Source organism: Folsomia candida, unplaced genomic scaffold (genome assembly GCF_002217175.1).
Source record: "Folsomia candida strain VU population unplaced genomic scaffold, ASM221717v1 Fcan01_Sc009, whole genome shotgun sequence".
Taxonomy (NCBI): Eukaryota; Metazoa; Arthropoda; class Collembola; order Entomobryomorpha; family Isotomidae; genus Folsomia; species Folsomia candida.
In genome coordinates this window covers 2046624-2068980 of record NW_019091201.1, presented here as the reverse complement: position 1 = coordinate 2068980, position 22357 = coordinate 2046624, and the positions used below count along the sequence as shown (strand labels likewise).

At 40.9% G+C, this 22357-nt stretch overlaps 12 protein-coding genes across 12 annotated transcripts; 4 read left to right on the top strand and 8 right to left on the bottom strand.

Moving 5' to 3' along the window:
- Positions 1-297: 297 nt before the first annotated feature.
- On the bottom strand, positions 298-819 carry LOC110853800 (histone H3). Its single transcript, XM_022102134.2, has one exon. It carries the CDS (start codon positions 742-744, stop codon positions 334-336), a length of 411 nt encoding a protein of 136 aa, XP_021957826.1. The 5' UTR covers positions 745-819; the 3' UTR covers positions 298-333.
- A 146-nt stretch (positions 820-965) lies between these two features.
- Positions 966-1479, top strand: LOC110853803 (histone H2A). Its single transcript, XM_022102136.2, has one exon. The coding sequence runs from the start codon at positions 1043-1045 to the stop codon at positions 1418-1420; it is 378 nt and encodes a 125-aa protein (XP_021957828.1). The 5' UTR covers positions 966-1042; the 3' UTR covers positions 1421-1479.
- A 903-nt stretch (positions 1480-2382) lies between these two features.
- Positions 2383-2890, bottom strand: LOC110853804 (histone H2B.3-like). Its single transcript, XM_022102137.2, has one exon. It carries the CDS (start codon positions 2819-2821, stop codon positions 2444-2446), a length of 378 nt encoding a protein of 125 aa, XP_021957829.1. The 5' UTR covers positions 2822-2890; the 3' UTR covers positions 2383-2443.
- A 213-nt stretch (positions 2891-3103) lies between these two features.
- Positions 3104-3549, top strand: LOC110853807 (histone H4). The gene has a single exon (XM_022102141.2). It carries the CDS (start codon positions 3175-3177, stop codon positions 3484-3486), a length of 312 nt encoding a protein of 103 aa, XP_021957833.1. The 5' UTR covers positions 3104-3174; the 3' UTR covers positions 3487-3549.
- A 3079-nt stretch (positions 3550-6628) lies between these two features.
- Positions 6629-7460, bottom strand: LOC110853798 (histone H1). Its single transcript, XM_022102132.2, has one exon. The coding sequence runs from the start codon at positions 7443-7445 to the stop codon at positions 6687-6689; it is 759 nt and encodes a 252-aa protein (XP_021957824.2). The 5' UTR covers positions 7446-7460; the 3' UTR covers positions 6629-6686.
- A 1015-nt stretch (positions 7461-8475) lies between these two features.
- Positions 8476-8923, bottom strand: LOC110853806 (histone H4). The gene has a single exon (XM_022102140.2). It carries the CDS (start codon positions 8848-8850, stop codon positions 8539-8541), a length of 312 nt encoding a protein of 103 aa, XP_021957832.1. The 5' UTR covers positions 8851-8923; the 3' UTR covers positions 8476-8538.
- Positions 8924-9137: 214 nt separating this feature from the next.
- On the top strand, positions 9138-9642 carry LOC110853805 (histone H2B.3-like). The gene has a single exon (XM_022102138.2). It carries the CDS (start codon positions 9204-9206, stop codon positions 9579-9581), a length of 378 nt encoding a protein of 125 aa, XP_021957830.1. The 5' UTR covers positions 9138-9203; the 3' UTR covers positions 9582-9642.
- A 903-nt stretch (positions 9643-10545) lies between these two features.
- LOC110853801 (histone H2A) lies at positions 10546-11060 on the bottom strand. Its single transcript, XM_022102135.2, has one exon. It carries the CDS (start codon positions 10980-10982, stop codon positions 10605-10607), a length of 378 nt encoding a protein of 125 aa, XP_021957827.1. The 5' UTR covers positions 10983-11060; the 3' UTR covers positions 10546-10604.
- A 149-nt stretch (positions 11061-11209) lies between these two features.
- LOC110853799 (histone H3) lies at positions 11210-11727 on the top strand. The gene has a single exon (XM_022102133.2). The coding sequence runs from the start codon at positions 11281-11283 to the stop codon at positions 11689-11691; it is 411 nt and encodes a 136-aa protein (XP_021957825.1). The 5' UTR covers positions 11210-11280; the 3' UTR covers positions 11692-11727.
- Positions 11561-12704, bottom strand: LOC118436559. The gene is made up of 3 exons (XM_035854943.1): positions 12515-12704; positions 12250-12433; positions 11561-12185 (listed from the first exon to the last, which is right to left on the bottom strand). Exons 1-3 carry the CDS (start codon positions 12686-12688, stop codon positions 12043-12045), a joined length of 501 nt encoding a protein of 166 aa, XP_035710836.1. The 5' UTR covers positions 12689-12704; the 3' UTR covers positions 11561-12042.
- Positions 12702-17764, bottom strand: LOC110854113 (sodium/hydrogen exchanger 10). Its single transcript, XM_035854953.1, has 21 exons — positions 17569-17764; positions 17175-17497; positions 17061-17108; positions 16915-16999; positions 16753-16835; positions 16521-16686; positions 16261-16439; positions 15993-16129; positions 15739-15913; positions 15413-15664; positions 15144-15317; positions 15000-15066; positions 14774-14939; positions 14476-14683; positions 14198-14392; positions 14022-14112; positions 13849-13959; positions 13615-13725; positions 13378-13541; positions 13178-13309; positions 12702-13081 (listed from the first exon to the last, which is right to left on the bottom strand). The coding sequence occupies exons 1-21, from the start codon at positions 17762-17764 to the stop codon at positions 12728-12730; spliced, it is 3417 nt and encodes a 1138-aa protein (XP_035710846.1). The 3' UTR covers positions 12702-12727.
- Positions 17765-18193: 429 nt separating this feature from the next.
- LOC110854112 (tektin-4-like) lies at positions 18194-22035 on the bottom strand. The gene is made up of 8 exons (XM_022102511.2): positions 21209-22035; positions 19952-21138; positions 19714-19883; positions 19180-19624; positions 19019-19075; positions 18767-18885; positions 18410-18704; positions 18194-18321 (listed from the first exon to the last, which is right to left on the bottom strand). Exons 2-8 carry the CDS (start codon positions 20295-20297, stop codon positions 18257-18259), a joined length of 1497 nt encoding a protein of 498 aa, XP_021958203.1. The 5' UTR covers positions 20298-21138; positions 21209-22035; the 3' UTR covers positions 18194-18256.
- Between the last annotated feature and the right edge of the window lie 322 nt (positions 22036-22357).

Below are 22357 nucleotides of genomic sequence, written 5' to 3'. Positions count from 1 at the left end.
ATAATTTTTGCAAATGTAGTGTCATAATGACAATCACACTAACTGTTCGTTATGAAATATTGTACGAAATTTTCGCATAAAATGAACATTTGAACGCAAGATTGTTACATAATGCTGTCAATTTAAAAGTTCCAAAATAATCATCTTAATTTCGATCAAATTCTCACATGTGCAGCCCAACCTCAAATCAAATATTGGTAGAAAACTTGGTGAAAAAGTCATCCATCATATTTATGCCGCATGATTATCATTGACTGCTCTTTGGAGAAAGTGGTGGCCCTTAAAAGGGCCGTTGGGTTTTTTTTTGTGATGTGATGGATGAATGACAACTGTTTAGGCACGTTCTCCACGGATTCGGCGAGCGAGTTGGATGTCCTTGGGCATGATGGTGACCCGCTTGGCGTGGATGGCGCACAAGTTGGTGTCCTCAAAGAGACCAACCAAGTAGGCCTCGGACGCCTCCTGCAAAGCCATGACAGCGGAGGATTGGAATCGGAGATCCGTCTTGAAATCCTGAGCAATTTCTCGGACGAGTCGTTGGAAGGGGAGCTTGCGGATGAGAAGCTCAGTGCTCTTCTGGTAACGACGGATTTCTCGGAGGGCGACGGTTCCGGGCCTGTAACGATGGGGTTTCTTGACACCTCCGGTTGCAGGGGCGCTCTTTCTGGCAGCCTTGGTGGCGAGCTGCTTGCGGGGTGCTTTCCCTCCAGTGGACTTACGAGCAGTTTGCTTGGTACGAGCCATTGTTTGTTTGTTTGTAGATTGGAGTTGTTGTTCTAAAGAGAAAGATGAGACAGCGAGTGATGAAGATTTCCACCTTGGGCTGCAGTTTTATAGAGAAGGGCTGAGTTCTGAGCGAGAAAGAGGATTGGCTGTAAGTAAGCAGTGAAAGCCCGCTCGCTCCTCAGAACTCAAGAGGTCTGCTCCGCAACTCAGCCAGTTGGTATAAATTCAAGCTCGAATCCAACAAAGTTCATCACAAGCTGCTGATATCTCAATCTGAGAACATCTCTCTCCAAGTTCCAAAAACAAACTACTCATCATGTCTGGCCGTGGCAAGGGAGGAAAGGTGAAGGGAAAGGCAAAGTCCCGATCCAGCCGTGCAGGGCTCCAGTTCCCAGTGGGTCGTATCCATCGTCTCTTGAGGAAGGGCAACTACGCCGAGCGAGTGGGTGCGGGTGCCCCCGTCTACTTGGCTGCCGTCATGGAGTACTTGGCCGCTGAAGTCCTCGAGTTGGCTGGAAATGCTGCCCGAGACAACAAAAAGACCAGGATCATCCCTCGTCACCTTCAACTCGCCATCCGAAACGACGAGGAATTGAACAAGCTGCTCTCCGGGGTCACCATCGCCCAGGGAGGTGTCCTTCCCAACATCCAAGCCGTCCTTCTCCCCAAGAAGACGGAAAAGAAGTCCGCCTAATTCCTCAGCTTTCACAGATCTACTCGCTAACAACCCAACGGCCCTTTTAAGGGCCACCACATTATCCAAAGAGCTCAAAAATAATCTAGTACCGACATATTTAATTATGGCCATGCACTTCTTCGTTCATGCTCAACTTTTGCTTCACCAATTATTTTCATGCATTTATTTGTTGGCGAGAAATTATTGTCAACAAAGTAGTGCAGTTAGTTAATGATGTAAACTAAAATGAAACGGATGGATGAATGAGGAATTATTTTTCCTTGTGCATTTTGTACTTTTACAATTGAAATCAGTAATTTCGCCCCCTGAAATTCATATATGCAATGAATAATACCCCTTCGTAGTTTAGTTATGCTTGATTCCGAATCAGACTTGTGGATAATATGAAGGTAAGCTAACCTATGACCTGTCCCCAATAAGACTCATGCGTATTTTACATGTTTAGAATTTTATAAATGCATCCATATTGGATGTCGTCGCTCCAGTCTCACCAAAATTTAATATAATTATTTGTATGCATTAAGTAAACAAACTTGAAACATGTATAAATTATGTGAAATTGGTTAACGGAACGGATCAAGAATTATTTATTTTCAGCTTACTTTGACATCAAAATTTGAGTCAAAATTCAATCTCACTCTGCCTCAATTTTAATGAGTTGAATAATAAACATACCCCGGACAAATATTTTTTTATCCTACCCTACTCGTGTTGAGCTCAACATGAGTAGGGTAGGATAAAAAAATATTTTCCCGGGGTATGATAATAAACAGTGATTTATAAATCATAAATCTTTTTAAATCATAATAATAATCCAACTAATAATAATAATAAATAATAATAATAATAATAATAAATAATAATAATAATAATAATAATAAATAATAATAAATGATCAACAATGAAATAAATCGAGAATGAAAATAAATGCAACTATTTGTTTAGCTCTTTGGAAAAAGTGGTGGCCCTTAAAAGGGCCGTTGGGTTTTGTTGTTTTATGGAAGTTGGTCAGGTCATCGTCTACTTGGAAGAGGTGTATTTGGTGACAGCCTTGGTGCCCTCAGAGACGGCGTGCTTGGCGAGTTCTCCGGGGAGGAGGAGTCGGACGGCCGTCTGGATTTCCCGAGAGGTGATGGTTGACCTCTTGTTGTAGTGGGCCAGGCGGGAGGACTCGGAGGCGATCCGCTCGAAGATGTCGTTGACGAAAGAGTTCATGATGGACATGGCCTTAGATGACACGCCAGTGTCGGGGTGGACCTGCTTGAGGACCTTGTAGATGTACACGGCGTAGGACTCCTTCCTCTTGCGGTGTCGCTTCTTTCCGTCCCCCTTTGGCAAGTTCTTGGACTTTGACACGGCCTTCTTCCCCGCAGCTTTCCCTCCGGTTTTTGGTGGCATCTTGCAAAGTTGTTTGAGATCTGCTTGAATTGAATTCAGAAAATTGAATGATGATGGGTCGGAGACACGACGAAGCTTTTATATGCGGAGGCTGAGTTGTGGAGAACTCAACGGAGTTGTGGAGAATGGAGGGAAAATTTTGGGTCGAGTTGCCGAGAGAATTCATGAGTTCTCACTTGCGAGGGAATTCGAGTTGGAGGGAACAGAGAGGAGGAAAGTAAGTCTACCCGGTTCACCAACGTCCGCTCTCGATCTCGAGGTGTATATAACCAATCTCATTTCAGTCATCTCTATCACTCGTCAACTTTACAGCTTTTACAAGTTCACTCTAATTCTCATCAAATTATTTCAAAATGACTGGTCGTGGCAAGGGAGGAAAGGGACTCGGCAAAGGAGGCGCCAAGAGACATCGTAAAGTCTTGCGTGATAACATCCAGGGAATCACCAAGCCTGCCATCCGTCGTCTTGCTCGTCGTGGGGGTGTCAAGCGTATCTCTGGCCTTATCTACGAAGAGACCCGTGGAGTCCTCAAGGTCTTCCTTGAAAACGTCATCCGAGATGCTGTCACCTACACCGAGCACGCCAAGAGGAAGACCGTCACCGCCATGGACGTCGTCTATGCCCTCAAGCGACAAGGCCGCACCCTTTACGGATTTGGCGGTTAAACATCTCGTCCTCCTCCCATCTTACCTGATCTCGTAACCCAACGGCCCTTTTAAGGGCCACCACATTTTCCAAAGAGCTATAAATCAATCAATCTACGTAATGCATATGTACATGCATGATGATGCGTATTTATTTATTGTAGTAATAAAGTTTGATCTGCGATGCAAATATCGGATCAAGACTCGTAAATTCAGCATAGTAAATCACTGCATGCTGTTCAAGTTTGGTAGGATTAATTTAATTTACGAATCTTGGCTTCCGTGAAGACTTTGTGTCGGTTAATGATTATAGAGGAAAGAACATATTATAAACTAATTCTTTAAAAAAACTTAGGTGAGGCTTGCTTAAAAGGGAGAAACAAGAGGTTCTCATCGTGTAGTAAAATAATATGCTACATCAATGTTCATCTCATGATTTATAATTTTAGGTGAATACAACAACAAATTATATGCGTTTCGGACCATTTGCCTCGCCGTGGGCCTGATTAATTGTTCCATACAAATACATATATGTATATATATAGTATGTGCGCCATATTGATGGTTGTACCTAAATATACATAAGTTGCAATCTTCGTTACTATTCGATTCTGCTTATACTGATGGCCTACATGAATATATTTCAAAGATAGGTCGAAGTTTTTAAAATTTAGTGTTCTGAAATATAATATTACAAACTAACTCAAGCTTCGTACATTACATCACCAATAGATTATGGATAACGAAATTATCTAACTAAATCCTGGGAGCTCATGCTCGAACGCATCGTTAGCTTAGCGACGTCGTAAAAATTAGCGACACATGCTCAAAATAATTTTTAGCGATGTCGGTATTGCTGAGGACACATTTGAGCATGTGTCCTTAGCACTTGTCGCTAGTAACGACACCGACGTATGCTCAAAACTTTAACTGTCGGTAAGACCATGGAATTTGTCGTAAAAGTTTTCGACGCCTAAATAGCTGTCGAAACGAGATAAATTTGTCGTAATTTGCTGTTAATTAGGATCAGTTCATATATTATGCAAATATTTTATGGTGGAGTGGGTCGAGAAGCTATTAACGATTGTTGACCAGGGAGTGGGTATATGTTGGTTTGCGTAGGTTGACGCCAACTTTTTTTTAGGATAAATTGGGTCGCTGGACTGCCCGAAATTTTGTTATCGGAGATTGGCACATAATTAAATTTAAATGCAATTTCTTTAATTTATATCTCAATTAAAATCAAATTTTAATTTTAGAGCTTTAATTATTACAAACGGGAAAAAGTAGTAATTATAGATCAAATGCAATTTCTAAACCTATCAGTACAGCTTTGCTTAGCCCGAACCAGGAATGTTTAGTAAACTCACGTTTGTCAGAATTTTCTATAAAATTATGTTCATGTGCTACTATTTTGCTACTATTCTTATAGTATTCTTAAAATTTAGAAATTCAATCCTCCAAAATTCTATGGAAATCGGTATGGGTACCCCTTAGTGCCCCTCTGGTTACTTTCTGTCCATTTTTGACTTCATATAATTTCATGAGAAGCCATTAAGTATCACCGTGCCGAATGTCAGCTTTTTACGACCATTTTATTACACGATGAGAACCTCTTGTTTCTCCCTTTTAAGCAAGCCTCACCTAAGTTTTTTTTAAAGAATTAGTTAATTTTTTTGTTTTTAAGTCTCTTTAAGTTGTCATCAATAATAGATACCAAATTAAATCTCATTAGCCTGGATGCGTTACATAATATGCAATTAATTCTCCAGTGGGTGTGAATGCGTGGAACACCAAATTAAATTCCCCTATCACCCGTGGACTAAAGGGCAAGAAATGCATCAACATCATACATACATGTATTTTGTATATACACACACTTAGAAATCTGGTATAATTGAAATCTCAGTGGTTCCTATTGCTTGCAATACGATGACGCCAGCGGTCTAGCTCCGATTTTGACGAAAACACGATAATTATGTATCCTTAGATAAATGATTAAACACGTGTTTCAGGATTTTTCGTAATGCTCATCCTTAGTTTAAACAAAGTTATGGAAAACGTGAAAGAGAATTTGCATTTTCACCGTGAAATTTTTCTCACATGGGAGAAAACGAAACATGATTACGTCAGAGCATTAGTTATGAATACCATTTTTGTAGTCATTTCTGAATACCGCTTGGTACTATTTTAATACTGGATTTCTAAAAGTGCATACATGTACATACATATTTACATGTTTAGATATTTGCATATGTAAGTGCAGAGCTTACATGTTTCTATTGTGCTGGTTGCTAATAGAAACGAGTATTTGTTATAAGTAATGAAGAAACATTACAAGCAACGTAACTGGCTGCAGATGCTACCAAGAAAACTTTTTCATTTCTTGTCCGATTTCGCTCGGGTTTGTTTTAAATGACGCGTTATAGATTTCCGCACATTAAAACATGGACGAGTCACAACCTTTGCATGGGAAAAGTGAATTTGCCAGTCGTTTGAAAGTTTAAAATCGATTTAAAATGGGTTAAAATAAGATTGTCAAGTCTCTAGACCTGACGGGCATCATCTACCCAGCAAGGTCTGCACGATTGCCTTTTACACCATTTTGATACGATTAGCCGTTTTGCCACAATCTTGAGTGGAATTTTGGGAGGGGGGGTCTGTTTGCATACTTAGGCTTCGCCGTAACCATGCATTTTTTCAAGAGGTCATGGTTACTATGCCTCACCTAAGAAAAATTTATACGAAAAATACATACAAACTGAAATGATTCTCATAAAAATTACATTGTGTGATGTTTGTGTGAAAATCTAATAAGTTTTGCATACATGAATATCATTAAATCATTGATGATGATGAAGTTAATTATTATGAGGCAATGCCAATGGCGACGTTGTCACCCGAACGAAGGGGTTGGAGGGAAAGCAGCATTTGTGGGTACGAGGATTTTTGCAACCTGGCGTCTGGTGAAGGCGCGTCGACCATTTTGTTGGTGACCGTTCGGCCGTGATCGCAATCCCAGCTCGTTTGTCATTAATTGTCGAATAGTTTAATCACTAGTGTTTTGAAAGCAAAATATTGCCATTGTGCTCGATTCATCTCGTGTAATTCAGAAATTCATGAAAAATAGGACAAATATTAGACCATAGCTCTTTGGAAAAAGTGGTGGCCCTTAAAAGGGCCGTTGGTTTAAAGTTTGTTTTCAGAAGAGAGTATGATGTTTAAGCCTTTTTCGGGGCAGCTTTCTTTGCTGGCTTCGCCTTCTTGGGGGACTTTGCTTTCTTCGCCTTGGGAAGCTTGACCTTTGGAGCCTTGGCTTTTGGAGACTTCTTCGGCTTCTTGGCAGCAGCAGGTTTGGGTGCGGCTGGAGAAGATGTTGCTGCAGCTGGGGCACTGAGTGCGGCCTTAGCCTTCTTCGGCTTCGCAGCTGCCTTCTTTTTTGGAGACGCAGCTTTCTTCGCCTTGGGGGCGGCCTTCTTCTTTGGGGAAGCAGCTTTCTTGGGTTTGGTGGTTTTCTTCTTTGGAGACTTGGCCTTCTTCTCCCCAGCAGCAGCCTTAGCAGCGACTGGAATTTTGAAGGATCCACTCGCCCCAGTTCCCTTGGTTTGGGTCAGTTTTCCAGTCTCAACCAATTTCGTAATGGCTTTACGAATGAAGGTGGCTTGCTTCGTGGTGTCAACCTTGTAGGTATCGGCGATGAACTTCTTCACTGCTTGCAGAGAAGAACCATTCCTTTCCTTAAGGGACTTGACCGCGTTGATGACCATTTGCGTAGTTGGTGGGTGAGACGCAGCTGCCTTCGCCCCCTTTGGCTTTGCAGCGCCAGCCTTCTTCGGACTCTTGGGAGCCTTGCCTTTCTTCGCAGGAGGTGGAGTGGCCGCTGGGGCGGCAGTCGCAGCTTCTTCTGACATAATGATGTTGTTTTTGATGATTTTTCTTTCAGTGAGAGAGACAGCAATGTTGGATGCAGGATGAGGCATTATTGAGATTGAGACTGAACTTATAAAGGGATGGGGATACGAGAGTGCCGACGTACTCGGGGCGGCTGCTTTCCCTCCTGAGTTGCCACAGTGGCGGTTGAGTTGTGAGCAAGATTTCTTGCATGGAGGGAAAGAGTGAGAAGTTTATGAAGCGATTTTATCATAGAGCTTCATGACTTAATTAAATACATATAATTACTAACTACTACAGTAGATCCGTGATTTGTGAATTTGTGATGACATGCCATTTGCGTTTATGAATATAGAATCTTGGTTTTACGAATTCGTAATTAAAATCGTATAGGATTTCCTTCGCAGTTAATACAACTCTCTTAGAACGCACATTTCAATAAGCAAAATTCATACTGCAATCATTTTAAATATTTAGGTTGATACATAAATACGTTGATCTGTGTCCAGTTTTATCTACTGTCGAGATAATAAGAAACTATCATCAAATCATAATAAACCCTGACCCAAGCGGGACGTCATTATCAGAGAATCATTGCATAGTTTTAGAATTGATTTGTCATATTAATTTTAATTTTGGTTCATTCATTGGTCATTGGTAATGGTTCCTAACCTATAAGCGGACATAAACGATTCACGGGTCTCCAATAACACAATGTCATAAAAAATCTGCAAATTTAGCAGTTACATGTTACATCACACCCAGACCCAATTCGCATATAATCGGGCGTCATTAAGAATCATTGCAGTTTCATATTGATTTTAATTTTACGTCATTGGTTCCTAATCTATAAGCCGACATAAACGATTCTCTCCCACCGAATCGAAGATTCCCGAATTTAATTTGTGGAAACTAGAATAGTATGCAGTGCGGTAATGATGAATACGAGTCAGTCATGATCTGACAAAATCTGAATCTCATCATAATTGTCATAAATTGACCAGTGGCATTCAAAAATGCATCGTCAGTGATCAATTTCATTACGTCATGGTTCATGTCTGTAATACAGACTCATGTATTACATGCTACGTAGATTGATTTATAGCTCTTTGGAAAATGTGGTGGCCCTTAAAAGGGCCGTTGGGTTACGAGATCAGGTAAGATGGGAGGAGGACGAGATGTTTAACCGCCAAATCCGTAAAGGGTGCGGCCTTGTCGCTTGAGGGCATAGACGACGTCCATGGCGGTGACGGTCTTCCTCTTGGCGTGCTCGGTGTAGGTGACAGCATCTCGGATGACGTTTTCAAGGAAGACCTTGAGGACTCCACGGGTCTCTTCGTAGATAAGGCCAGAGATACGCTTGACACCCCCACGACGAGCAAGACGACGGATGGCAGGCTTGGTGATTCCCTGGATGTTATCACGCAAGACTTTACGATGTCTCTTGGCGCCTCCTTTGCCGAGTCCCTTTCCTCCCTTGCCACGACCAGTCATTTTGAAATAATTTGATGAGAATTAGAGTGAACTTGTAAAAGCTGTAAAGTTGACGAGTGATAGAGATGACTGAAATGAGATTGGTTATATACACCTCGAGATCGAGAGCGGACGTTGGTGAACCGGGTAGACTTACTTTCCTCCTCTCTGTTCCCTCCAACTCGAATTCCCTCGCAAGTGAGAACTCATGAATTCTCTCGGCAACTCGACCCAAAATTTTCCCTCCATTCTCCACAACTCCGTTGAGTTCTCCACAACTCAGCCTCCGCATATAAAAGCTTCGTCGTGTCTCCGACCCATCATCATTCAATTTTCTGAATTCAATTCAAGCAGATCTCAAACAACTTTGCAAGATGCCACCAAAAACCGGAGGGAAAGCTGCGGGGAAGAAGGCCGTGTCAAAGTCCAAGAACTTGCCAAAGGGGGACGGAAAGAAGCGACACCGCAAGAGGAAGGAGTCCTACGCCGTGTACATCTACAAGGTCCTCAAGCAGGTCCACCCCGACACTGGCGTGTCATCTAAGGCCATGTCCATCATGAACTCTTTCGTCAACGACATCTTCGAGCGGATCGCCTCCGAGTCCTCCCGCCTGGCCCACTACAACAAGAGGTCAACCATCACCTCTCGGGAAATCCAGACGGCCGTCCGACTCCTCCTCCCCGGAGAACTCGCCAAGCACGCCGTCTCTGAGGGCACCAAGGCTGTCACCAAATACACCTCTTCCAAGTAGACGATGACCTGACCAACTTCCATAAAACAACAAAACCCAACGGCCCTTTTAAGGGCCACCACTTTTTCCAAAGAGCTAAACAAATAGTTGCATTTATTTTCATTCTCGATTTATTTCATTGTTGATCATTTATTATTATTTATTATTATTATTATTATTATTATTTATTATTATTATTATTATTATTTATTATTATTATTAGTTGGATTATTATTATGATTTAAAAAGATTTATGATTTATAAATCACTGTTTATTATCATACCCCGGGAAAATATTTTTTTATCCTACCCTACTCATGTTGAGCTCAACACGAGTAGGGTAGGATAAAAAAATATTTGTCCGGGGTATGTTTATTATTCAACTCATTAAAATTGAGGCAGAGTGAGATTGAATTTTGACTCAAATTTTGATGTCAAAGTAAGCTGAAAATAAATAATTCTTGATCCGTTCCGTTAACCAATTTCACATAATTTATACATGTTTCAAGTTTGTTTACTTAATGCATACAAATAATTATATTAAATTTTGGTGAGACTGGAGCGACGACATCCAATATGGATGCATTTATAAAATTCTAAACATGTAAAATACGCATGAGTCTTATTGGGGACAGGTCATAGGTTAGCTTACCTTCATATTATCCACAAGTCTGATTCGGAATCAAGCATAACTAAACTACGAAGGGGTATTATTCATTGCATATATGAATTTCAGGGGGCGAAATTACTGATTTCAATTGTAAAAGTACAAAATGCACAAGGAAAAATAATTCCTCATTCATCCATCCGTTTCATTTTAGTTTACATCATTAACTAACTGCACTACTTTGTTGACAATAATTTCTCGCCAACAAATAAATGCATGAAAATAATTGGTGAAGCAAAAGTTGAGCATGAACGAAGAAGTGCATGGCCATAATTAAATATGTCGGTACTAGATTATTTTTGAGCTCTTTGGATAATGTGGTGGCCCTTAAAAGGGCCGTTGGGTTGTTAGCGAGTAGATCTGTGAAAGCTGAGGAATTAGGCGGACTTCTTTTCCGTCTTCTTGGGGAGAAGGACGGCTTGGATGTTGGGAAGGACACCTCCCTGGGCGATGGTGACCCCGGAGAGCAGCTTGTTCAATTCCTCGTCGTTTCGGATGGCGAGTTGAAGGTGACGAGGGATGATCCTGGTCTTTTTGTTGTCTCGGGCAGCATTTCCAGCCAACTCGAGGACTTCAGCGGCCAAGTACTCCATGACGGCAGCCAAGTAGACGGGGGCACCCGCACCCACTCGCTCGGCGTAGTTGCCCTTCCTCAAGAGACGATGGATACGACCCACTGGGAACTGGAGCCCTGCACGGCTGGATCGGGACTTTGCCTTTCCCTTCACCTTTCCTCCCTTGCCACGGCCAGACATGATGAGTAGTTTGTTTTTGGAACTTGGAGAGAGATGTTCTCAGATTGAGATATCAGCAGCTTGTGATGAACTTTGTTGGATTCGAGCTTGAATTTATACCAACTGGCTGAGTTGCGGAGCAGACCTCTTGAGTTCTGAGGAGCGAGCGGGCTTTCACTGCTTACTTACAGCCAATCCTCTTTCTCGCTCAGAACTCAGCCCTTCTCTATAAAACTGCAGCCCAAGGTGGAAATCTTCATCACTCGCTGTCTCATCTTTCTCTTTAGAACAACAACTCCAATCTACAAACAAACAAACAATGGCTCGTACCAAGCAAACTGCTCGTAAGTCCACTGGAGGGAAAGCACCCCGCAAGCAGCTCGCCACCAAGGCTGCCAGAAAGAGCGCCCCTGCAACCGGAGGTGTCAAGAAACCCCATCGTTACAGGCCCGGAACCGTCGCCCTCCGAGAAATCCGTCGTTACCAGAAGAGCACTGAGCTTCTCATCCGCAAGCTCCCCTTCCAACGACTCGTCCGAGAAATTGCTCAGGATTTCAAGACGGATCTCCGATTCCAATCCTCCGCTGTCATGGCTTTGCAGGAGGCGTCCGAGGCCTACTTGGTTGGTCTCTTTGAGGACACCAACTTGTGCGCCATCCACGCCAAGCGGGTCACCATCATGCCCAAGGACATCCAACTCGCTCGCCGAATCCGTGGAGAACGTGCCTAAACAGTTGTCATTCATCCATCACATCACAAAAAAAAACCCAACGGCCCTTTTAAGGGCCACCACTTTCTCCAAAGAGCAGTCAATGATAATCATGCGGCATAAATATGATGCATAGTCTTTTGTCAGATTATACAAAGGGTGATTGGTTACCAGTGAAGTGAATGACATGCTGCTAGTATGTGGATTTTCTAAGCTCTATTAATTTATTCGTTGGCAGTCATTCGAGGCTGACTTAAATTAATTATATTTGATTGACCATTATTGCCCCACAATTATTTATGAGGTTTTTGTCCTCATAACTTTGGAGGAATGATTGACTTTTCTCTTCTGCTTTTATAAATGACTTTAGTCTCATATCAGTGTAGAATCATCTCCGTCCCCTGGATTCGGTCGTCTTGGAGCAGCGTTGGGTGTTACCCGCCTTCGAATTGTTTCATCCTTTGTGTTTTTATCGTCGTCTTCGACATACGTACTTCGTCTCCGCTTCTTTTGACCTTGAATTACAAATAAATTGTCAGCATCCTGAGAAAGGCTGTTAACGCATACCTGATTTCGTACGAGTGTTAAAATTTAAGTGCATCATGAACCCCTTTGATTCATCTCCTTCCGAATCTTTTGTGGGAGTGCCACGCCGGCAGTTGTAGGATGCAATGATGCATCGTGACAACTCGTCTCCAGACGTAGCAGGAATATTGTCTTGAGTAATTAGCAAGATACGATTAATTGTTTTGAAATTGTCGACCTGCAATCCAAATACAAATTTTTGGAAATATCTAGTTCAAAATGTCCTTTTACAACACACTATTTTAAAATATTTACTCACATTGCAAATCAATTTTGTACACGCCCTCGACACCAAGGCCGGTGCGATGAACATATTTCCAGTGACGTAATCTTGAACGTATCCCTCGATAACAAAAATATCCAAGACATAAGCTGGGATGTCAATTACTGAAAATTGTGCCCCAATTGGGACGCAAGACCGTTCAAGATGCATTTGCACCTTGTCACTGGGCCACGACTATGAAAATAAAAACTAATTGAGATTGAGTATCGCAAAATACAAATAAGGGAAAGTTGCCTGGTAAAAGTTTGTCGTAGGCAAGAAAGTTGATCCTCTCCGAATTCCGCACGATCTCCACAATCGAGCTTCAAGACTGTCGTATGGATCATTAAACTTGGCCATTGCTTGGTCCATGATGGACATCGGGATGTAGTACGCCTTCAGCTCATCCGACTCACAGATCACGGTCCCACTTCGGGGTCGTCGCGTCAAAAGACCGGATTCTCCAATGACGGTACCAGAGGTGAAAAAATCTTCGGCTTGTTTATCAAAATCAAAGTCACGAAATATTTCCACGTTTGGAATTGAACCGTATTCGACGCGGTCCTAAACACCGTAAAACGAGTTAAATTAATTATTATTTAGAGTTAGTTAGTTTATCTACGATTTTAATCATGAGATATTTTAATCATGTTTAATTACCCTCATCACAGCCCTAGTAGGAACAAAGGTGATTCTCACCATGCCTGAAATTATTACGTAAATCCCATTTGGTTCGTCTCCAGCAGATGCGACAATGTCCCCGTTGCTGAACGTCACGATTTCCGCATTGCTCTGGAACAACATGTACAATGTTTATATAAAATATGGGAAGAAAGTGTTTTGCATTGAGATATTTTTACAAAAACGAAATCCTTGAGATCATTGTTCCCATAAACCCAAGACAAGTTTTGTAAGAGTACTTCCGGTGAGGAGGGTGCAATATAGTTTGGCGAGGACCATAGACGCTTCATCCGTTCTTCAATTTCAATAGTGAGCAACATGTTCTCTTTTTCATCGAGCAATCCTGTAATCCAGCAAAAATTACGTTTTTTTAAATTTTCACAAAGAGACGTTTATTATGTTTGATTAATAATTACCATCCATCCGAAGGTCATTTAAGGAATTCCGCATTTGATTTAGAGCATTTCGGCTTGCATGCCGAGTCTTCACGGCAATAGCAATTCCAGGATGGTCTCGTTGAATGAGACCTATTTACATATAAGATTATATCGTCCCTGATAACAAAATCTCCAATTAGGAAAAAAATCTCCAAAATCACCAAAGGTGCGTTTATGCAATCTCTAACTAATCTCTAACTAATCTCAACTAACCAATCTCTTTCAGCGTCTCTTGTCGTTCTCGTTCCAAGTGACCCTTCAATTTTTTGGAGACATGGGCATTTTCAATCATTTGATTAATGTACTTGAGCACGTCATCAATAGCTGTGAGACAACATAACAGACACTATAATATATTACGTAAATATCAAGTTTGTTAGTCTAACCTGTGAGATATCCGACTGCGACATCATAGCCAAAAAACATTTCACGATTGACGCGTCCATTCAAGAATATAATGATTGCTGGAATCAAGGGCTAAATTTTAAAAAAAAAAGAATTGTCACGTACTTGAAACCACAAAACAATCCTGCTTCATTAACCGGTTTTAGTTAAAACTAACCTTGATTAGCCGAACACTTCGAATAATACGAAATAGTCTTAATCCCTTCAAAATTTTTGTAAATCCACTATTCTTTGACTTTTTACTACAACGGTACAAGCTCAGGATAAAATCCAAGACTCCGACGAGTAGAACTAGAAAATCGATACCGTTCCATTTGCTCAACCAGTATTCTTTGCACCCAAAACCAAGTATCTGTGGCATTATTTATATAGTAAGGAAGAGGATTCTTGATAAATATACAGATACATATTTCTTAATACACGAAAAAAGCAGACCTTGAAGATAAATTCGATACTGTAAATGCACGTAAATACAACGTTCAGAATGAAAAACACACTGCGTCCTGCGTCGCAATGAGAATCATCTGCACTGATGTCGATGACAAATTCCCAAATGGCTGGGATCATATTTAAAAGTACAACAACCGTCATCAGAGCGTCAAACCAATTCCGAGAAACAATCCACCAAAAAGGGACACGGAATCTGCACCAGAAAGGTGAACAAATTGTTCAGAACAATATTAAATATTTGCTACTGCACAAAAATGCGATGGAAAAAGATTTAAGAACAGACTTATTTGCTGGTTTTGCGTGCGTCTTATCCAAAAACTTTCCAGACGGGCCAAATTGAACAATCATTTTTGCTCGGAGCATGGAAGCAAAGCCGTGAACTTGCCAATATTTTTGGATATCTTTGGTGTGAATCATGGACAACTCGACGTCGGTGAATGAATCGGACACTGGGGAGACACGGAATGAGTGACATGTTAAGTAAATTATTATTTTTATTCAAAACTGACCTGCCACCAAGATTTTCACAGCCTCCTCAGTCAATACGCCTTGTTCGAATTGCCTCCAATATGAGATCTACCATACAGAAATGCATTAAATGTCTTAAAGCAACTGATCGAGAAATCAAAACTTGACAAGAAAAAATGCGTTACTTTTAAAGCCTTCAAAACTCTAAGCCGTGCTTCCTCCGTCATGACCCTGTACTCCTCATTGCTTGGTTCATTTTCCACTAAACTGTTACATTGGGGGCACGGATGCTGCTGTGTATCGTCGTGAAAGGACAGGATTGACGTTTCCGGCCTTGGTTTTCTGGATTTAACGATGGCCTGGAATAGAAGGTGAATATCACTCACATAATAATATTCCTCACCAGACTTATCCTTAGACTCTGACTATGCTACAGTGATGGCAGATTACTTACATCTTTGTAGGGATCGCTCATCGCCGTGAAAGTGTAAACGTAATCCCAATTGGCATCTGTAAGATATCGGTCATGCTTCAACATTGCCACGCCCTTTTTCTGCGTGTCCCCCAAATGCTTAACGGCAAGTTGCATCTCTTCAATTTGTCCAGGAGTGATTGCCGTAAGTCCCAACAACTCGAGCAGTTTCTTGGTTGTTGTCCCGTTGATCAGTAAAGTAAGCAACACGATGCCAGCCGTATGAAAGAGAATCTGTTGTGCAATAAAACCATAAAGTTTTAAATTCAAGTTTTAAATTAGCTTCAATTGCTGTAATTTGATGCTACCTTTGGTCCTAATTTTGTATCATCGCAGAAAAAAGTGTCCTCATAGACTTGCAATGACAGGCAAATTCCTATTCCTCCACGTAACCCACCCCACATCATGACGATCAAATTTTGCCAGGTAATTCCATACCCACAACGACTCAGTAACGGGCTCAAGACGATCAACATTAAAAACCTTTGTATAAATAAAACTATTTTAATACAGGATTTTTTGGTCATCACAAAAATGCCAAAGTTTTCCTTAGTCGACAAACCTTATGAAGTTTAAGGCAAAATAAAACAAGATCAAGTAGTACACGTCCACTGCTGTCAAATCTCGTGAACCTCGCTCCGAGATGACAATTCCGGTAACAAAAAACAACACAGTGTTGGCCAAATGGGCGGCCATTTCCTGAAGTAAAAAGAAATTATAAAATGTTGCTTTGTGATAAAAAATTTGTATATTTCTAAATATTGAAAGGAAGTTTCCACCAATAAATGATAAGTTTAGTAGATAAATAATTTTCCAATAAATTTCTGTACCCAAAATTCGTGAACCTCTTCCAAGATATCGGGACTGATGCAAGTCTTCTCAGACGACATGGTAATTCCCAGAAGCACCACAGCACAAACGCCGGAAACTCCAAGGACATCTTCAGCAATGTAATATGTAAGGTATGCAGAGACCAGAGTTATGGTAATCTCTACAATCCTGTTTAAAACTTGGTATCAGAATTTTAAAAAAATCACATTTTTACTTTGATTTAAATATCCCTACGCATCATTAAAAATTCGTGCCAAACAAAAAATTGCAATTTTGGCAGCAATATATCCAAAGATTGGACCCCCAACTGCAATCCTGAGAAACATGATTATAACATTTCCAGCAAGTTGACCACTTGACAGTTCCTCGTCTTCCTTTAAACGATCTTGAAATATTTCAAAGAGCAAAATTGCCACCCCGTCGTTCTGAATGAAATAATAAAATACTATTATCCACAATATTTACGATATTTTGTTAAATACAAATAATACCAGTAACGATTCTCCGTCCACAATAACGCTCAGAGATTCCGAGACTCCTACTTCTTTCAGTATGCCGACCACTGCGACTGGATCTGAATTAGAAATGAAATTTTTCAATTTTAACTTGAACTTGAGTTTTATAATTAAATTCTAATAAATTAGCACTCTAACCTGTAGCCGATATAATTGATCCATAAAAACATGCTTGTAAAAATGTCCATTTGTACTCCGAGAAAAATTGATAGCAAAGCATTGCCTGCAGATTAAAAAAGCGATGCAATTTAAGGATGCATATAATTCTTAAAATCTGATCTTACAGTTAATGCAGTAGCAATAAGCATTCCAGGAAATGCCAAGATGAGAATCTAATACAAATCAAGCTTGATAAGAATGACTCTCAAAGTTATCTTAATAAAAATATGTCTACAAACCTGCATGCTCGCTTTGATAAAGACATGGGACGAAATTCCAAACGCCGTTTCGAATATCAAAACAGGGAGGAATGCAAATAAGATGATTTCCGGTTTTATCCTTGCAATAGCCGTAAAAGTGTACCATGTAGGACAATAATATCGAGCAATTACGCCCACAACTATTCCAGAAAACATGAGCACGACGGTGTAAGGGATGTTCAGCTTGAGGACCCGTAACAGCGTCCTTGTCAACGCTCCCCAAAGAATGATGACGAACAAACTAAAGAGCATCCGCAGATCGTCATCTCGGAAATCTTTTTCGTGTATTCGCTTACAGTCTCCTAAAATAATTTACAAAGGACATAGCATTTTGGAGCGTGAATATACTGAAATGTAATAAATTTTGACGTACTTTTAATGCTCTCAGGATCATTTCGGAGTTCAATCTGGCGTTCGCAAAAATCTACAAATTCTTTTAGCTCGTCATGTTCGTATCCTTCCCTTGCAGCGGTTGGCTTGTCATCTCCAGCGTGGACCTTATCCACTAAAAAAATTACAGCTGCAAAGAAGATTATGTAGCATTGCGGAATATTATATTTCAGGCTCATTTTAGTGTGCAGTATGTATGTACTTATCGTATGTGCAAGTGTGTTCAGATGTACAATATTTTTTATTGAAGCTTTATTATGGGGCTATGAATAAGGTGGAATACAGTTATTATAGTTATGGTGATAAGTGCATAAAGAGCTGCGAATTACTCAATTTGTTCAAAAAAGTTTTGTGAGTTGGAAATCTGAGGTTTTTGTGAGACGTGTTATTTCTACAGCTCTATATATAGAAACATGTACAAATACTTAAAAATAGTAAAATATATGCAAGGCTACACAATACATACGAATGGAAAATAAATGCATTTAATAAGTAAAGTAATTGTTAAAGATGTGTTTGTTTTTATTTCGTATCTATTTCATCTCAGTATGTTTACTTCATTGTATTGACATATGTATACATTTCATGCATACGATTCGAATTCATACTCTTGTTTTAAGCTATCAAATTTTTATCTAAATTATTATTTCTCGTTGGTAAAGTTTCTTCTTTTAATTTCCAATAAGTGTGGTAACGGATGGCCAAAATGCTCGGACGTATTGACAGCGTTCCCGATCTGGGAGAAAGCAACATATGCACATTGGTGCAATCACCATTCTCTACGCATGTACATTCCTGAACAGCATGATAAATATATTTATTACCAATGACAATGGTATTGTCCTTGACGGAAATCTCCTTCTCCAAATCAATTCGAATCTGTCTCAGCTTGTGTAAAGCATCCTCCGCGTTTCGAAGCTGGGCTTCAATGGAACTTTGACTTCGGGCGATTTCTCCGACTTCTTCAATCAACGCGAACTGAGGACAATCTCTCGTGAGTTCCACATTTGGCCGGAATGTTCGATTGTAGAGACGCGTCTGAGCCAACTTCAGAGCACTCTCGATCGGGTCGCCACGAAGAGCACGACGAATTGCTTCAATGGCTTTCTCCGCTTTCACCTAAATTAAATTAAACAGAAAAGTATAAGAAAATAATAAAAACTAAAAAAAATTCCTTTCACCATCTCATCCAAAACTAGTTTGAGTTGGTGTTCCAAACGTTTCTTCTGTGATTCGGTCTCAGCAATTCGACGACTTAGGGCGGCCTCCACATTGTCAGCTTGGGCTCGAAGTTTGCAAGCTAAATGCATGGGTCAAAAACAATGTTATTAATTACTGGAAAATAATTACATGGATGTAATAAATAGCTTCCATCCATGCCGTCCGACAAATCACTTCCAAAATAATTATAGCTCGAATAAAGGTAAACCCACCCAAACTTTTCAGCAGTTCTGGAATCAACATTCTCAACTTGCACGATGCAGTCCTTTCTATATAAATTTACAACAATCTATTATAGTCATAATTTATGACTCCATGCATTACTAAAATATGGAACATTTAATGATAAATTATTAAATAGTTGATATTTTACCTCGTTCAGCTTCTTCCATATTGCGTCCCGTCATCTCCTCCCATTCTGCAATGGGGGTCATCCCTTCCTGAAAACGCGCCACGCCTGGATAATTCATGAGGGTCGGGTCATCCGGTTGAAGCCGAGAGGCCAGGTCATCAATGCGAAATGCTTGCACTTTGTCACTCCACTCCCGCTCGAGACGCTCTTTGGAAGCACGGTTCTTTCCAATCTGATCTCGTACTTGAGCGGCCATTTCTTCCAATCGTTTTTGCGCCAAGAGTACCATGTCCCGCTCCTTTTGCAACTCTTCTTCCACATCGTCACGAGTGAGGTCGATTCCAATCCGGCTGAGACGTCGGCGAAGACATTCGTTGACAATGTGCAGGATCAAATCTGCCGTTGCACGAATCGCGTTTTCATTTCTGATACGAAGTTCCTCCAAAAGTCGGGTCTCCTCTCGCATCTAGGAAAGTACAAAATTAATTATGAGTCTGTTTATTTTTTACCATGAACAAATTCAAATTAGGCCAGCAGTTGAGATTTGAATATCACCTGGATAACTAGTCGTTCCAATTCCTTCATCCAGTAGTAAATGTCCTTGGAACGGCGTTTCAAGCGTTCAGAAGAAATTCTTTGGAGAGCGAGGGTTTTCTCGTTGACTTGCTTCTTGACCCGATCCCCCTCATAGCGGGTGCACTCCGCCTGGGCGAAGATATCCGCAGCTGTGTGAAAAATTTGATATTTTAACGGCATGTTTGACTAAATGTAAAGAAATGCAGAATTATTATACCAGTATTCTCCTTGGCCAAGGTCAGACATCGCATTTCGTCCATCGAGTGACGAAGGAGGCCATATTTGGCCACGTTCGGTCGGATAAACTCGAGCTCGGAGGTGTCCACATTGGAACAGTCGAGGGTGCAGTCGACATCATTGTAAACGTAGGGCGGCCCTGGTTGTGGGAGATCGCAAATGACTGGTTCCTCTTCATTGCTGCATGGACAGTTGTCGCAACATTTGTTGGAGTAGTCGCGAAATTGTTGAGGAACAGGACAGCAAGGAGACCCGTACGGCCCACCAGATTGCGGAGCGTTGTACTCGTCTCGTTGACATCGCTGAGATTCACTTGGCATGGACATTTTGCTGTCACGATTGTTTGCAGATATTCGCTAAATTGGGATGCAGGAGGGGTCAAATTGCCAGAGTCGCGAGTTGCTACTGCTAGTCAAGGGGTCCTGGAATTGTGCCATCAGATTTTTTGGAAAAATTGGGTCAACGGTTGTCAAGGAATTTTAATCGATTTGTCGATAAGACCGAATCAAGAAAATATTTTTTCCACCCCATCAACATCAGATTTTTCCTCTACTCCCCAAACCAATTTAATATAAGTCTTATCAATGTGTTTATATTTCGATTTGTTGTGAATTGTGATGATCAATGATCGATGCATATGCTTCCACCACATTGTTCTATATTTCATGTAAAGGTGTTTATTAAACAATACTACAATATTAAATTTACATCATCACTTTATAAATGATCTACTTGAAACTCATCAAATTTCCTCCTTAAAACTTCCACGTGTTCCAAATCCGTTCCAATCTCAAACAGTAGAATGTAGAATAAAATATTTGCATAGTTCTTTGCAACTAAATACGAGTTACATAGATAATGAATTGGGCAGTAATCTGCTTGGACCCTTAATATTAATGAATGAGTACTCGGTACATGTTGGGTTTTTCCCCCCCAAACGCAGATAGCGTGATTTGTCTCGCTCTTAAATGCTCTTAGTCCTTTATCTTCAAAACGCTCCCACATCTTGTACACCTTCGGAAACATTTGACCTGCATTGTCTACGTGAATCTCTATTTGCAACTGTGTCCACGGGAGGACCTCAAATTCATTCACGATTTGCTCCATTACATCAAATTCTGCAGATTCGATATCCATCTTGAGAAAATCAATCCAATGATGACCGTTCTAGAATCAAGGACACAATACATAAAAATATATTTAAATATTATAATTTGTGTTATATAAGTAAACGAACCTGTTTCATGAGAGAACCCAACGTTGCACTTCCTCTGGGTCCTATGTACACTTTATTAAAGTGAACCCGTGGGTGGGGAGTGATCACTTGATCTCCCATCTCATCCACTGACGCATCATAAGCCCAAATCTCACAGTTTGTCCTATTCAAAAATTCTGCTTCGAAACTTGACTCTCTGTGGGCGGAGAGAAGATGATGCCGTGGGCTCGGTAGGGGAATATGGGCGCGAGTCATCGAGTACCGGACGTCAGGGTCCTTGGGGGACGGATGCGACACGCTTCTGATCACGGGACACCTTCACTGGCCACAGGGGGGTAGCCGGATGGGAGCTACGACGCACGGGGAGGAGGATGAATTGTCTCTCGCTTGGCAATTAGAAATACTGTATTGTTTTTTTTTACTCCGATTTCCACTTATGCACCGTTTCTATACTAAACTGCACCTAGCACGACTCAATGTACGATTTTTTATGAACAATGACCCGAATAAACTGTTCAATATCGGTGCACACAATAAGTTTCACTTGACAAGGTTTTAAGAAATCTTTACTCCTTACATTAAACGATCATAACGTGTACAATAAATGAATTTTAGGAACTTAATTTTTTATAATAATGTATTTCCAAAATGGCAGCCACGCAGAAGGCGTGGTGCAAGAAAATATGGAGAGAAGAGTTGTGGAGGTGTTCACACTCGGAATCCTCGGGTCGGTCTGTCTGAGCTGGAGAGAGGTTCTTCCTTTTTACAGTCGAACTCGGCCACGGTGGCTTCCGTGTGCCGAGTAGTAGGATCGTCGGGTGGGGGATATCCAATCCCTACATCTCCGCCGACGCCAAAGGAATAAATGATGCAAGGACGATCTCGGTTTGAGAAAAGTTCTTCTGATTTTCCCTAAATTAGTGAAGGAACGAGAGGTATTTTTATATGGGTATCGCTATATCCCTGAAGATTAGCATTTGAGAAATATATATTTGCATACGTCTATTGGTTTCACGTTATCAAAGAGTTCCATTCCGCAAACCCATTTACCCCCATCGCCCAGGCCTCCAATCCTCTGGACCGTGTATGGACAGGAAAAATGTGGCAAAAAGTAGTCCCAGAAAAACATGAGGTTCTCAGTTGACCACGGATCCACTTTTGTGAGATCAG